At 42.2% G+C, this 14,295-nt stretch overlaps 1 protein-coding gene across 1 annotated transcript in view; it reads left to right on the top strand.

Moving 5' to 3' along the window:
- The window catches only part of LOC308325376 (phosphatidylinositol 4-phosphate 5-kinase type-1 gamma-like), a gene marked incomplete at its 3' end in the record, with an annotated part of 118,838 nt that overhangs the window by 6,478 nt on the left and 98,065 nt on the right, over positions 1–14,295 (top strand). The window contains exons 2-9 of the mRNA XM_080777860.1: positions 2,591–2,619; positions 5,304–5,393; positions 8,291–8,421; positions 8,550–8,667; positions 10,499–10,651; positions 12,048–12,347; positions 12,910–13,130; positions 14,169–14,252. Coding sequence (XP_080633986.1) covers positions 2,591–2,619; positions 5,304–5,393; positions 8,291–8,421; positions 8,550–8,667; positions 10,499–10,651; positions 12,048–12,347; positions 12,910–13,130; positions 14,169–14,252 — 1,126 coding nt within the window. The remainder of the gene's footprint in view (positions 1–2,590; positions 2,620–5,303; positions 5,394–8,290; positions 8,422–8,549; positions 8,668–10,498; positions 10,652–12,047; positions 12,348–12,909; positions 13,131–14,168; positions 14,253–14,295) is intronic.

Genomic DNA, 14,295 nt, shown 5'->3' with positions numbered 1-14,295 from the left:
ATCACACCTGTGTGAAGTGAGGGGCACTCTTATCATATTACAACATCGAGGAAGGAATTCGGTATACCTTGGTTTGATTACAGTAGGTGAGGTAATGATGAGATAAAACAAACGGTGACAAAACAAACGTATCTTTATTGTTAATGGCGTTTTTATAACTAAAAATCAAACCTTGAACCTGAGGGGCTATAACGCCTCTCAATGACAACTGGGGTTGTTGTATTCTTCCTCTCTGCTCTTCTATTGAAACATTTGTATTGTGTCAAATGTCATGTTTCTCCTAGACAGAGGATCTGACACGAATTTTGACCTGAAGGTCAAGGTTCAACTCATTCCCTGAGCAAGCAGGCATACTGGCTGGTAGAAATGTCACTTCTACAGGAAACCGGGTTCAAACCTGCATGGCGTAGATTAAAATCAAAGTTACATAGTGCAGTGTTAAGGTAAATGTACTGTATATTTAAAGGTGGTGGATGTATTTTATTATTATTTTGTTTAAACAAGCTCTATTATTCTGATAATAATAATTGATATAGTGTTTGCTCAAATTACTTGAGCTGAGCTTTAAAAATGTCTACAGAGGCTGCCTGACGAAGGAGCTTGTTCCATGCCGACGGCCCGTAGAAGCAAAAAGCTGCTTCCCCGTATTTTTTACACGCCATTTTTTTTGGCAAAGCGAGCAGGCCAGCAGTGGAAGACCTTAGGGGGCGGTTTGGGACATATTTAGGCAGGCAGTCATGTAGGTAGGAAGGTGCGAGACCATTGAGAGCTTTATAGACAAGTAAAATAATTTTAAAATCAATCCTAAAAACAACCGGAAGCCAGTGCAGTGATGCCAAAACTGGAGTAATATGTTCTCTCATCTTAGTTCTAGTTAAAACTCTGACTGTTTTCTTAGGCAGTCCTGAAAAAAGTGCATTGCAGTAGTCAAGCCGAGAAAAAACAAAGGCGTGGATTAGCCTTTTTGCATCGTCCAAGGACAAATAGGCTCTGATTCGTGCAATATTTCTAAGGTGAAAAAAGGCAATCTTGGTAACATGATTAATGTGTGAATTGAAATTCAATTCAGAATCAATAATAACCCCCAGGTTCTTTACTTTACTGTTACTTTCTACAGTCAGGTTACCAAGTCTGCTTATTATTGATTCTTTCTGCTCACTAGAACCGATTATGAGAACTTCTGTCTTATCCTCGTTTAGCTTGAGAAAGTTCTCACTCATCCAACATTTGATGCTAGACAGACAGGTCAACAGCGGGTCTAAAGCACAGGGATCATCTGGAGCCACAGAAAGATGTCAGAGGAGTCAATTCAATTCAACAGGCTTTATTGGCATGACGTTTTACAAGTGTTGCCAAAGCACAATCACAGATATTACAAACAACAACATAACAACATAATATCAATGACATGAAAAAATAAATAAAAATAATATAAAATAAAGCAGGTGGTGCAGAAAATAAAACATGGCATACTGTATGTGTGTCCTACTGGTTGTCCCTTTTCTTGTGACAGGAATTGACATATTTTGCAGCCAAAACTGCACATTCTTTCTGTTCCCCCAGAAGGACTGGTAATCTTTCCCTTTCTGTCATACTTCGGAATTCTGGGAAATTTGTTTCAAATTTTGGGAAGAACTCCTCTCTAATATTTGTGTAGTTTTTACATTGTGTTAAAAAGTGTAACTCTGTCTCTATAGCTCCGTCATCACAGTGACAGCACAGCCTCTCCTCTCTGGGCAGCCAGGTCTGTCTGTGTCTCTCACTGTCTCTCCAGCTCTTTAAACATAAAAAACATTTCCAGGTGGGACAGAGAGAGAGAGAGAGAGATTTATCCACTTAAATCTGATAGTGCTTTTAGGCTCCAGTTATGTCTGCTCATGTTTTTTGTGGGGTTTTCTTTCATTTCCTGGATGAGTTCTACTCTCCAGTTCTGATTGGATGGAAACCAGCCTGGGCGATACAAATCTCCTAGTGGTTTTCCTGCTGTCGTGACCAATGTCCTCGTATAGGTGGAGGTGGTATAGGGAGGGTAAACCAGCGTGATCGAGTATGAGAGTGACAACACTATAGCGCTGACTCCCATTGTAACAATGGAATGAGGAAGTGCTCATTCCATCTCAATGGGATAGTTCCAATGTTTGGAACTATAGCACCGGCCCGCATTGCGGCGACATCAAAGCGTGTCGCCACTCTCTTCTTCTACGGCTCTGCGGTAAACAAAGCAACACATGGATTTGACTAGCTATCGCCGGACGATGTCATCCAGACTGAGATAAAAATATTTTTTACAGTTTCGGGGCGATGTTCCTCCGCCCACTTTTCACCTCTTCGTCTGCTATCGCCAGTAGTTGCCAGTAGCGTCCCATATAGACAAATAACGCACTTCCGGAAAATATGTCAGGCTATCGCCCGCTGTTAAAACGCACTGTGACAGCGGTCTAATAATAACACAGCGTGGAGCTCTTTTGTCCACACACAGTCAGAGGCTCCTACTCACATCAGCTTTTATTCACGATAAATAATGTAAGTGATGTGGTCACTGTTTTTCTCTCACCGTGACTTCTCTTCTTTCTGTCCCTGTTGTCTACAGATCCATCCAGGAAGGCTCCGATAGCAGAGGTGAGAGAGTACACATGCATGCACACACGCACACACACACACACACACACACACACACACACACACACACCCGTCTCATGTACTGTCTGTCTGAAGTAATAGCAGTTCTGTAGTAATAGTAACGGGGAAAGCAGCTTTTTGCTTCTACGGGCCGTCGGCATGGAACAAGCTCCCACTGTACCTTCGTCAGGCAGCCTCTGTAGACATTTTTAAAGCTCAGCTCAAGACCCACTTCTACAACATTGCTTTTAATTGATCTTTTATTTTTTATTTTTGTTATTCATGTCCTCACTGTATTGCATTACTGCTTGTTTTTAATGTTGTTGCCTTGCTTTTCTTTTATTCTCCATTTTTCTGTAAAGCACTTTGAGTCATGAAAGGTGCTATACAAATAAAGTTTTATTATTATTATTATTATTAATACATACTCTGTAGTGTGACATCTTGCTTGTTGCCAATATAAGTGTTGTGGCACAGGGGTAAACGTCTTGCCAACTGCCACGCAGACTAGGCGTTATAATAGAGAGGTGGGGGGGGGGGGATAACCCCATAACGTTTGGAATAACCCCATTATTCCAAACGTTACGTTAGTGTGAGGTTAGGGTTAGTTAACTAATTTAGAGTACCTGATTTATATAGGCCTATGTTATGTGACATGATTATTATTAGAAAGTCACCACCTGCATAGCGGTATACGTCTAGATCAGTGTTGACTAAAATTAAGACAACAATGTTCGTCAACTACCTTTTTTCACTGACGGAAACACAATTAAAACTAAGCTGTGATGACTAAAACTAAGACTAAATATACTGACAATTACGTCAACAAATAAAAACTAGACTAAAATGTTAGGAAGGGACTAGTGGACAAGAGATCCAGTCATTTTACACTTGTTTGAATGTGTAAAAGCTCACAATGTGTCATGCTGTGACGCGTTGAGCTTGTAGAGGTGTAAAAAACTGTCATTACGACGGCAGCCAAAATACATTTTAGTCGACTAAATCAACTGTAGATTTAGTCTACTAAAATCCTATGATATTTAGTCGACTAAAACTAGACTAACACCAAGACATGCAGGTGACTAAAGTGTGACTAAAACTAAATGAAAACTATTCAAGAAACTATGACCAAAACTGAAAACAAAACGTGATGCCAAAAACAACACTGCTCTACATACATATAATATCCATATATGTGGACATATATACAAAATATATATATTTCATATCCACATTATATGCAAATATATGGCATACATGCAGCATATATTTTGCACATACTTGCCATATATTGGTGTATATGTTCATATATTTAAAATCACACCCAATCAACTGGATAAAAAACAAACATTTGTACAGTAGTAGTTAAATTAAAGTTAAATTAACTTTGATTTTACAATATACATTGGGGGTCCCACTCCCAGAGATAGAAATGCCATTAAATGGGAGACTAATGCATGCCAACCGGGGGGTCCTTGAAATTAAACCCGTTGAGAATCGATGCTGTATATATATATATATAATATTGTTTTGAATAACTGTGAAAAGACATAATAAAATAACACCACCATTATTAGCCTTTTCATGTCACACACCCCATAGAAGGCGCTCGCGAACCACAGGGGGTGCACGCAGTGACGGATTAACCCCTCTCAAGGCCCTGGCGCTTCACCAAATCAAAAGGCCCCTACTGATTCAGCCAATTAATTTATTTATTGATTAATTAACATGCATGCGTTTAGCGCATATCCACTACTGCCTGCGCTGCCCGCAGACACACAAGACACATCAGGCACTGCCGCACTGGGCACAGCCTTTCCAACTTCAGGCTGCTAAACTATCTGCAATTTCCCCGAAAAATAATTAGCCTATATCTACAAGCTCCATTAGCAGGCAGCAGCATGTTTTGTCTAAATTGTCTTTGTGGCCAACAAATGTAGCTACATTTGCAAACAGTGCTGTTGACCATGTGTGCACCAACAGACAATGCCAATATGCTATATTAACATTAGAACGTTTTAAAGACAGATTCATTATTGACGACAATGCAACCTGTGGGTCCAACGTCACTGAAAACTTTCATAATGGCAATTAAATTAATTTACTCACGAGTGCTGAAATTGTGAAATGGAGGATGTGAGAACACACTTTTGTTGTATTAGAGCAGGGTAAATATGAAGTTTTGCGCCAAGGTCTTGTTTATATTCCTCTTTACATAGGCTGTATGTTATTGTCGCAATTTGGTCCATCTGAGATCTGAGTGAGGGGGCCTTCCTGAGTGAGGGGGCTTCTGACGGCGTCGCGCAGCCGTCGGGAACCCCCCCAAACCGACTGCCCCCCCCTCCAGAAAACTGCTACAGAAACTGTCAGATCAAAAACACTAGCGGGGGTTCCTATGTTGCGTTATATCTTTCTAAAGAAGCAACAGCTGTACCTATAGTCTCGTACCGGGCCCTGCAAGCTTCGGGCCCTGGCGCTTAGTTCCATTGTTAGTCCGGCTCTGGGTGCACGCAACACAGTTTGGGAACCCGTGGACTAGAGTGTTTGTTCAGTAACTATGCGGTCTCCCTCTGTCTCTATGAGGGCCAACCTCAGTGCCTCTCGAGTATAAATTAAGGTTTGAAATTAACTGGAAACATGACATACTGAAACATTTCCATAATGTTTATTCCACCCTCCATCAGATGCCGTCTCCATTCGGAGTGGGCACTGCCCAGGATAAGAAGATCGGACACAGGAGAATAGACGCCTCTGGAGAGACCTCCTACAAGAAGGTAGCATCACAATTATCATGAATCATCTGTTGAAAAATAGTGAAAATATGTAATTTATTTTCCTATAAAGTATAAAATAATTAAGTGCATGCCCTTGTTTTGGCCATAGCGCATTATGTGTCATTTCTTTGCATATTTCAATAACGTTAGGTTATTTGTTGTAGTATCAAACAGAAGTGTCATTTCGATGTGCATGCTCCAACGTTCAATGCCGAACAAAATACAATGAAATCGTGAATCGCAAATATCTGCATTATAATGAATCATCAATCAGTAAAAGTGACCACTGTGTTTTGTTGTTTAAGGTAATATGTTGTACAAAAATGAGAAAAAACGAAAAAATAAGAAAGAATTACAACAAAGGAAACTTTGAGGCAGCAATCAGAGAGCTGGAAATATTTAACTGGGGGAATACTTCTCTGACTATGATGTCAACGCTATTTGGAGATTATTAAAATTAAAGTTGAAAGAAATAGAGGATAAATATGTCCCAAATAGCAAGAGCAGGACATGGAATAGGAAGCACACTTTCCCCTTGGATAGTATTACAAAAAATAAAATAAAGGAGAAAAACGCTCTTGCGAAAAAGGCCAGGAAAAGTAAAGATCCAGAGATACAAAAAGATTACCGTAGAGTGAGAAACTGTGTGAGAACGAGAACAAGAAATCTGAGAATTCAATATGAAGAAGAGTTAGCAAGACAATCTAAACTGAAACCGAAGGTTATTTGGGACTACATTAATAAAAGGACAAAAATTAAAACAACAGTAGGAGATCTATATGTCAATCAAGACAATAAGAACTCCCCAAAAACAGAGAAGGACTCGGATAAGGCAGAAATACTTTCAGACTATTTTAGTAGTGTATTTGTGAATGAACCTGAAGGGCATGTTATACCTGAACTGCCAAGAGTGGAAGTTCAGCATGCAGAACAGTTTATAATAACAACTGAGGACACAAAAAAACTGCTACAGAGCATGAATATTTACAAATCACCCGGGCCAGACGCAATACACCCTAGGATAGTAAAAGAACTAGCCTGTGTGATTGCTGAACCAGTAACATTGCTATTTAACAAAACTCTGGAGGAAGCAACTTTACCAAGTGGTTGGAAAGAGGCACAAATCAGTGCAATATTTAAAAAAGGAAGTAAGGCACTGGCAGGGAACTACAGACCTGTCAGCCTGACATCTGTTATATGTAAAACAATGGAAAAACTAATCAGGACACACATTGTAGAGCATATGAAGTCCAACAAACTCTTTAGTAACAGCCAGTACGGCTTTATGTCTGGAAGATCAACCACACTTCAACTTCTTACAGTTCTTGATAAATGGTCAGCATCTTTAGATAGAGGACAGTCGGTTGACTGCATTTATATGGATTTCCAAAAAGCTTTTGATAAAGTTCCCCATAAGAGACTGGTGTCAAAATTAAGGTCTTACTTTATAGACAACAGAGTTATAGGTTGGGTACAGGACTTTCTCAGTAACAGGAAACAAAAGGTGGTGGTTAATGGAGCCACTTCAGATTGGAAGTCAGTGACCTCTGGAGTCCCACAGGGATCTGTATTGGGACCTGTACTTTTTGTTATTTATATAAACGATCTACCAAGTGAGATACAATCCGACGTCTACCTTTTTGCGGACGACACAAAAATATTTAGAATTATAATCAATGACACAGACACAGCACAACTCCAAGCAGACCTCCAAAGTACCAGCAATTGGTGTGACAGGTGGCTACTGAAATTAAATCCAGATAAATGCAAACAGTTGCACATTGGGAGAAGAACTGACAACTTGGCTAATTATACAGTTGGAGATCTAGTGATTCATCAAGTAGAGGAAGAAAAGGATATAGGGGTGGTGGTTGATAGTTCACTAGAATTTGAAATACACATCTCGGAAAAAGTAAAAAAGGCAAACTCCATGTTGGCGATAATAAGAAGAACTTTTTTAAATTTACGAAAATAACTATTTATTCCGTTATATAAATCCTTGGTGAGATCACATCTTGAATTTGCAAGCTCAGTCTGGTGCCCCTACAAAATCAAATACATAGAGAAAATAGAGAAGGTTCAGAGAAGGGCTACTAAACTAATACCAGGGTTGAAAGAAAGGTCATATGAAGAAAGGTTAAGACACTTACAGTTACCAACGTTAGTGTACAGGAGGCACAGAGGAGATATGATCGAGGTCTATAAACTTGTTCACCAGATATATGACTTTACAGCCGAGCCTGTTGTCCATTTTTGGGACAGCAGGTATGAGTTGAGAGGGAATTCTCTTAAACTCTTACCACTAAATTGTCATTCAGAAAAGAGAAAGAATTTCTTTACACTTAGAGCTGTCAGAGCATGGAATACACTTCCGGAGGAAGTGGTCCAGGCTCCTTCAGTCAATACATGAAGAGAAACATACATTTAAGAATAGACTTGACAAATTTTGGTCAACAAAAGGTTTTTTGTATAACTATAGGGCTGGCTTGTAAGGTCATAGACTGGTAAATACAGGACTTGAAAGAGTATTATGTATAACTAAGATATAAAAAAAAAAAAAAAAATAACCCAAAGAGGGCGGGTCCACATGAACTTGGTTGTTTTAAAGTGTAAAAAAAAAGGAATACGAATGTATTTATGTGTATGTACTTGTGAATTTTAAATATGTATTTATGTCTGTTGTGAGTCTGGCGTAGAGGATTTCATCCTGTGCTGGAAATCTTTTCAATACATTTCAATAAAATAAATAAAATGCCATGATCGTGACAATGCGCGACTGTCCTTTTTATGTCAATGTTCCATCGCTTAAATTCCTTCTATGAGGAACTACAATTCTTCATTGTCCCGTTTCTTTTCTTGTCTTGTACTTTCTTCACCCTACTCCCCCCTCCCTCCAGACCCCCTCCTCTGCCCTGAAAGGTGCCATCCAGCTGGGCATCGGATACACCGTGGGCAACCTGAGCTCCAAGCCAGAGAGAGACGTGTTGATGCAGGACTTCTATGTGGTCGAGAGCATCTTCTTTCCCAAGTATGTACTGTTGTGTGTGTGTGTGTGTGTGTGTGTGTGTGGTTCTGTCTTCTGTGCATATTAAAGCAGTCCAGATATGTATCTCATGCTGTTGTCTCTCCTCCTCATCCCCGCCTCGCTGCACACAGTGAGGGCAGCAACCTCACCCCCGCCCACCACTATCCTGATTTCCGGTTCAAGACCTACGCCCCTGTGGCCTTCCGCTACTTCAGAGAGCTGTTTGGCATCCGCCCAGACGACTACCTGGTGAGATACATATCTACTCTGTCCCCTTTGCTCTTCTTTTCTCCACCAGGCCGAAGGCATGGGGAGAGAGTGTGTGTGTGTGTGTGTGTGAGTGTGTGAGTGTGTGGATATCTAGATAAGAAACACTCAAATTGAGAGTCCAGACTGTCATTTGTATTTGTTGATGACATGCTCGCACGCACACACACATTCTACCATATGGAGATTAGACACTAATGCTTTCTGTTTTAAGTACCAAGCAGCACACTCACCACTTGGAGGGGTGTGTCCTCTGGTGTGACCATACCACAATTTACAATTTACAATTTACAATTTAGGCATTTAGCAGACGCTCTTAATCCAGAGCGACTTACATTAAGCAAGAACAAAAAGCACTTATGTGTATTGTACTCTTGTTGCAACAATGGCAAGGTGTCGAAACCAAATAATCATACTTTTAAGCCTTGCCGAATCCATCTCTCCTGTTTCTGCGTGAGGCAGCTTGAGGTACAAGCACACCCCCTATACATGGGTTAGGGTTAGGGTTAGGGTTAACCCTAGGGTTAACCCTTTCTGAGCTCAATTGCACCCTAAAAACCTGGACTTTTAACATTCAGTAGATTTTCTGTGGTCTGGGGGTTTTCTGGCTCAAACGAGTGCTCTGATTTTCCTGTGGAGTGTGATGTAAGAGGCAGCAAATCCCATGTATGACAATGGGATTTGCCAGCAGATGTCACTGGGAGCGAGTTGCACACCGGGAGTGCACTCGCCTATTAGCGTGTATTGGAAGTGCGGTCAGTGTGCCTTATATCAAACACACCCAGTGTATCAGAGTGCCACACTCCTCCCGACCGATAGGGGCACGTAGTTGAAAGCCTATGGCGAAAAAAACCCAGCTCAGATAAAAACGTTTATGTACACGTTTTCTCTGTAAATGCTGAAGTTGTGCCATGACGCTCGTGCATGTGAACCATGGCTACCCCCAATCCAACCCTTGATGCTGAGTGCCAAGCAGGGAGGCATTGGGTCCCATTTGTACTATAGTCTGAGGTGTGACCCAGCTGGGAATTGAACCCCCGTATCCTCTAACTCTCAGGGCGGACACTCTAACAACAAAGGCATTGAGCTGGTCTTTTGTGCACCCTCGTGTGTACTATGGTGTATACATAGCACTGGTCAGGACCCATTTGTGGGTCACAGACACATTTGTATATGGGTCCCTTTCTGTTTTGTTTCCTATATGTTCGTTTTTAATCATTATTGTTTCAAAACATTCCAAATAAAAAAAACAAATCTAATGTTTTCATTAATTCAAAACAAATCAAAGAAATTCCATACATTAGAAACGCATGTTTTCACCAGTTTGGGTCCCGGGAAAACATCTGGATTTCTCTTTTAGGGTCTTGAGAACCAACACTGGGATATTATAGCAATAAACATCTTGAACCTTGAACATTCCCAACAGACCAGACCTGCCAACAGGTTTTACTGCTAAAAAAAAAAAATACAAATTTAAAATAAAATAAAAAGCTAACATTATTGCCAATTTAGATGTAATAATGTTTAAGCCATTTTAAAATAGTGAAAATAGAGCTTAACTACAAGCCCACAATGTCTCGCATCAGCTTGTAAGATTGGCTATTTTCACAACGTTTGTGCGATTTTAAAATTACGTATAAAATATGGAGATATTGAGAGGTTTCTGTCTGACAGCAATGAAATGTAAATATCTTACTGTGTGTGTGTGTGTGTGTGTGTGTGTGTGTGTGTGTGTGTGTGTGTGTGTGTGTGTGTGTGTGTGTGTGTGTGTGTGTGTGTGTGTGTGTGTGTGTGTGTGTGTGTGTGTGTGTAGTTCTCGCTGTGCAACGAGCCCCTCATTGAGCTGTCCAACCCGGGCGCCAGCGGCTCCATCTTCTACGTAACGCGCGACGATGAGTTCATCCTGAAGACCGTCATGCACAAGGAGGCGGAGTTTCTCCAGAAACTACTTCCTGGATATTACATGGTGAGTCTTCATGTACATCACCACCCAATTAAAGGGACACTTCACCCTTTTTGCAAAAAAATATATGTTAATGACGTTTAGAAGCTTTAGATCACTTTCCTGGCGGTATTTATGTGTGTAATATGTGGTTTTAGATATTTTAGATTGTAGCAGTGAGCCTGTTGTCTCTGATGTCATGGACACTGGGCTCACTACCTTCCTGGACTACAATTCCCATAATTTTTGGTGCACTGCTCCTCCTTGTGGAGAGGGGGGAGAGCTGTCTTACTGAGACAACATGTAGTCCAGGAAGGAAGTGAGCCCAGTGTCCATGACATCAGAGACACCGGGCTCACTGCTACAATCTAAAATATCTAAAACCACATATTACACACATAAATACCCCCAGGAAAGTGTTCTAAAGCTTCTAAACATCATTAACATATATTTTTTTGCAAAAAGGGAGAAGTGTCCCTTTAACTACGGTATAGCTAGTAGCTACGGACTACTATGATGTAAACTCCGCACCATGGGGGGACCGGGCCTTCTGCTCAGCTGCCCCTCGGCTGTGGAACGCCCTCCCCGACCACCTGAGAGCACCACAGTCCGTGGACGTTTTTAAAAAGGGACTAAAGACCTTCCTCTTTAGTAAGGCCCAGTCGGACTTTTAAGCTGCCCTGTGTGCTGTTTTTAACTGTTTTATTCTTATTTTTTATTTTTTATTTTTATCTGTAGCACTTTGAAATTTGTTTCATTTGTAAATAGCGTTATAAATAGAATGTATTATTATTATTATTATGTAATTCAGACAGTTCAGCCGTGCACTGAAGCCAGTGGAAAGTGTGTGTGTGTGTGTGTGTGTGTGTGTGTGTGTGTGTGTGTGTGTGTGTGTGTGTGTGTGTGTGTGTGTGTGTGTGTGTGTGTGTGTGTGTGTGTGTGTGTGTGTGTGTGTGTGTGTGTGTGTGTGTGTGTGTGTGTGTGTGTGTGTGTGTGTGTGTGTTAGAGAGTGAGAGTGACAACAAGTTGCAAGTTATCCTCATCCTCATTAACCCTATAACCCCCGAGGGGAGGGTTGACCCCGGGCAGCAGAAGTGACGCTAAAGTCTGGTTTATATTTAGCACCACCGCTGTAGCCGATGTACAAGCTCACACAGTGTCACAGAAAGTAGCTGATCTACAAGCTCACAACATGACACTGGCTACGTAACACATACACACACACACACAGGTCTACAGGATGCTAAGTTGCTAACGCTGTCTGTCCGGTGAATGAGTTTCATTTTACACCATTGTTAAACATCTGCATTACATAATCTGGAGAGGCTAAATGTCATCAAGTCCGAGGCTCAAATGCAGAATAAATGATGGACCTCGACATGGAGAAGGTTGAAAACCACTTCTCCTCCTCCTCCTCCAGAACCTGAACCAGAACCCCAGGACGCTGCTGCCCAAGTTCTTCGGCCTCTACTGCGTCCAGTCGGGGGGGAAGAACATCCGCATCGTGGTGATGAACAACGTGCTGCCGCGCGCCGTCCGCATGCACCTCAAGTTCGACCTGAAGGGCTCCACCTACAAGAGGCGCGCCTCCAAGAAGGAGCGGGAGAAGTCCAAGCCCACCTTCAAGGACCTGGACTTCATGAACGAGGTCCCCGACGGCCTGAACCTGGACCAGGACACCTTCAACGCTCTGCTGAAGACACTGCAGAGAGACCTGCTGGTGAGAGAGAGAGAGAACAATCTCTTCTCCTTCTTATTCTTCTTCTTCTTCGCCTCCTCCTCTTATGTTAGTTAGTTAGTTTCATTTATTGTCCACGTGTGGAAATTCGTCTTCGGTCTCAAACAGTAAAAAACAAACGGTTACAACAACAGCAACAACACTTAACACAATTATTTTCACATGGCAAAAAAGTGCAGGACAACACAGTGGCAGATACATTGGGAAAACAAACAAATCTAGCGAGACATGGTATCATTTAGTGCCTTAATGGCATTTGGTATGAAAGAATTAAAAAAAATGTTACGGTTAGCTCTTGGTACTTTGTACCGTCTACCAGAGGGAAGTAGTTCAAACTCCCTGCAGAGTGGATGAGAGGAGGTCGTTTGCTATCTTGATAGCTTTTTTACGAAGTACCTCCATGTAGATACAGCCTAATTGTTGCTGTCTCTTCCCATTCTTGTTGTTCATTCTGTTGGCACTAGCCTCAAGTTAGCACCTATATGGTAACGGGAGGGATTGTGTGTTAAACATGAACGTGTGTGTGTGTGCTGTGCATGGCCAGGTGCTGGAGAGCTTTAAGATCATGGACTACAGTCTGCTGCTGGGCGTGCACAACAAGACGCAGGCGGTGCGCGATCAGCAGTCCCAGGGTTCGCCCGGGGGCGGGGGAGGAGGAGGCGACGACAAGAAGCCGCCGGCGCCGCAGCGGTCGCTGTACTCCACGGCCATGGAGTCCATCCAGGGAGGCTCCGCCTGCCGAGACACGCTGGACCAAGACGACACGTGAGTCCACCGCGGTTACAGGAACCGAGTGGAATAACGCCTTATACTACGCGCTACGCTACGCTAACCCATTCTGAACGGGAACCCATTTTGGTGTTGGCATCATGTTATGCTTTAGCTATTGAAAAATAGCAGATCTACAAGCTCATAGCGCGCCACCGAGTGGCGCGCTACGAGCTTGTAGGTCTGCTATTTTTTTTAAATCGAAGAACGACTGACATTTTTAGAATCTGATCTCAGGTCAGAATGGGTTAATCAGACCAGTGTGTGTCCAGTGGAAACCTCGTATGAATCTGATCTCAGGTCAGAATGGGTTAATATGTGCTACGTCCTACCAGGGGAAGCCCCACGCACTACGTCCTACCAGGGGGGCAGTCAGACAGATAATTTGTGAAGCCACTGAGGAAATGAAAGTTCATATAATGGCCTGTTGTGGCGCTGTCATTGGGCCCAAAAAAACCCATAGAAGTCCATGTATTTGGGCCCAACTTCACCTAGACTGTATTACCTTAATAAACATGGTCATGAATACTTTCTGCTTCCAGTCACTAGTTTAAAGTCTCATTTCTAATGTCATAATATTATTTTTGGAAAATTATGGTCCCGTTTATTAAAAAAATGACCATAAAGTCGCGTATGTTCTGAGGGGCGTGGCTACCGTTACGGTCTATGATCGGGATTCCCCACCCACTCGAGTCAAAATAAAAACCAACGGAGAAGAAGGGGGGAAGTCCCGCCTCGTTGTCTGGGCCAGCCAATGGGCCAGCTGGGCCCAAACGGATCTAGAAAGATGGCGACTTACAGTGCAAGGACTGACGGGCTTCATTTTACGTTCATGTTAGACCCGCGGAACGCTTTGTCCATATTTTTTACAGTCTATGCGTCCTACCTAAAGATGTAAGATAGTCCACCAAAGTTAAAGGTCTCATGACAGACAGCCAATGTTTTGTTTTGTTTAACTGGCTTTAACAGGTCTTGTGAGCTTGTAGAAATTGGTGAAAAAGTGACACATAATTGTCTTTTCCTGCCCGTGTCCAGGATGGGAGGCATTCCCGCTGTGGGGGCGAAGGGAGAGCGCCTCCTACTGTTCATCGGACTAATCGACATACTGCAGTCCTACAGGTAGACATGAATTACCCTCACTACTACCCTCATACTGCAGTCC

Source organism: Protomyctophum bolini (genome assembly GCF_963924005.1).
Source record: "Protomyctophum bolini genome assembly, chromosome: 12".
NCBI lineage: Eukaryota > Metazoa > Chordata > Actinopteri > Myctophiformes > Myctophidae > Protomyctophum > Protomyctophum bolini.
Note: the sequence above shows the minus strand (reverse complement) of the source record. Positions and strands in the feature narration are given on the sequence as shown.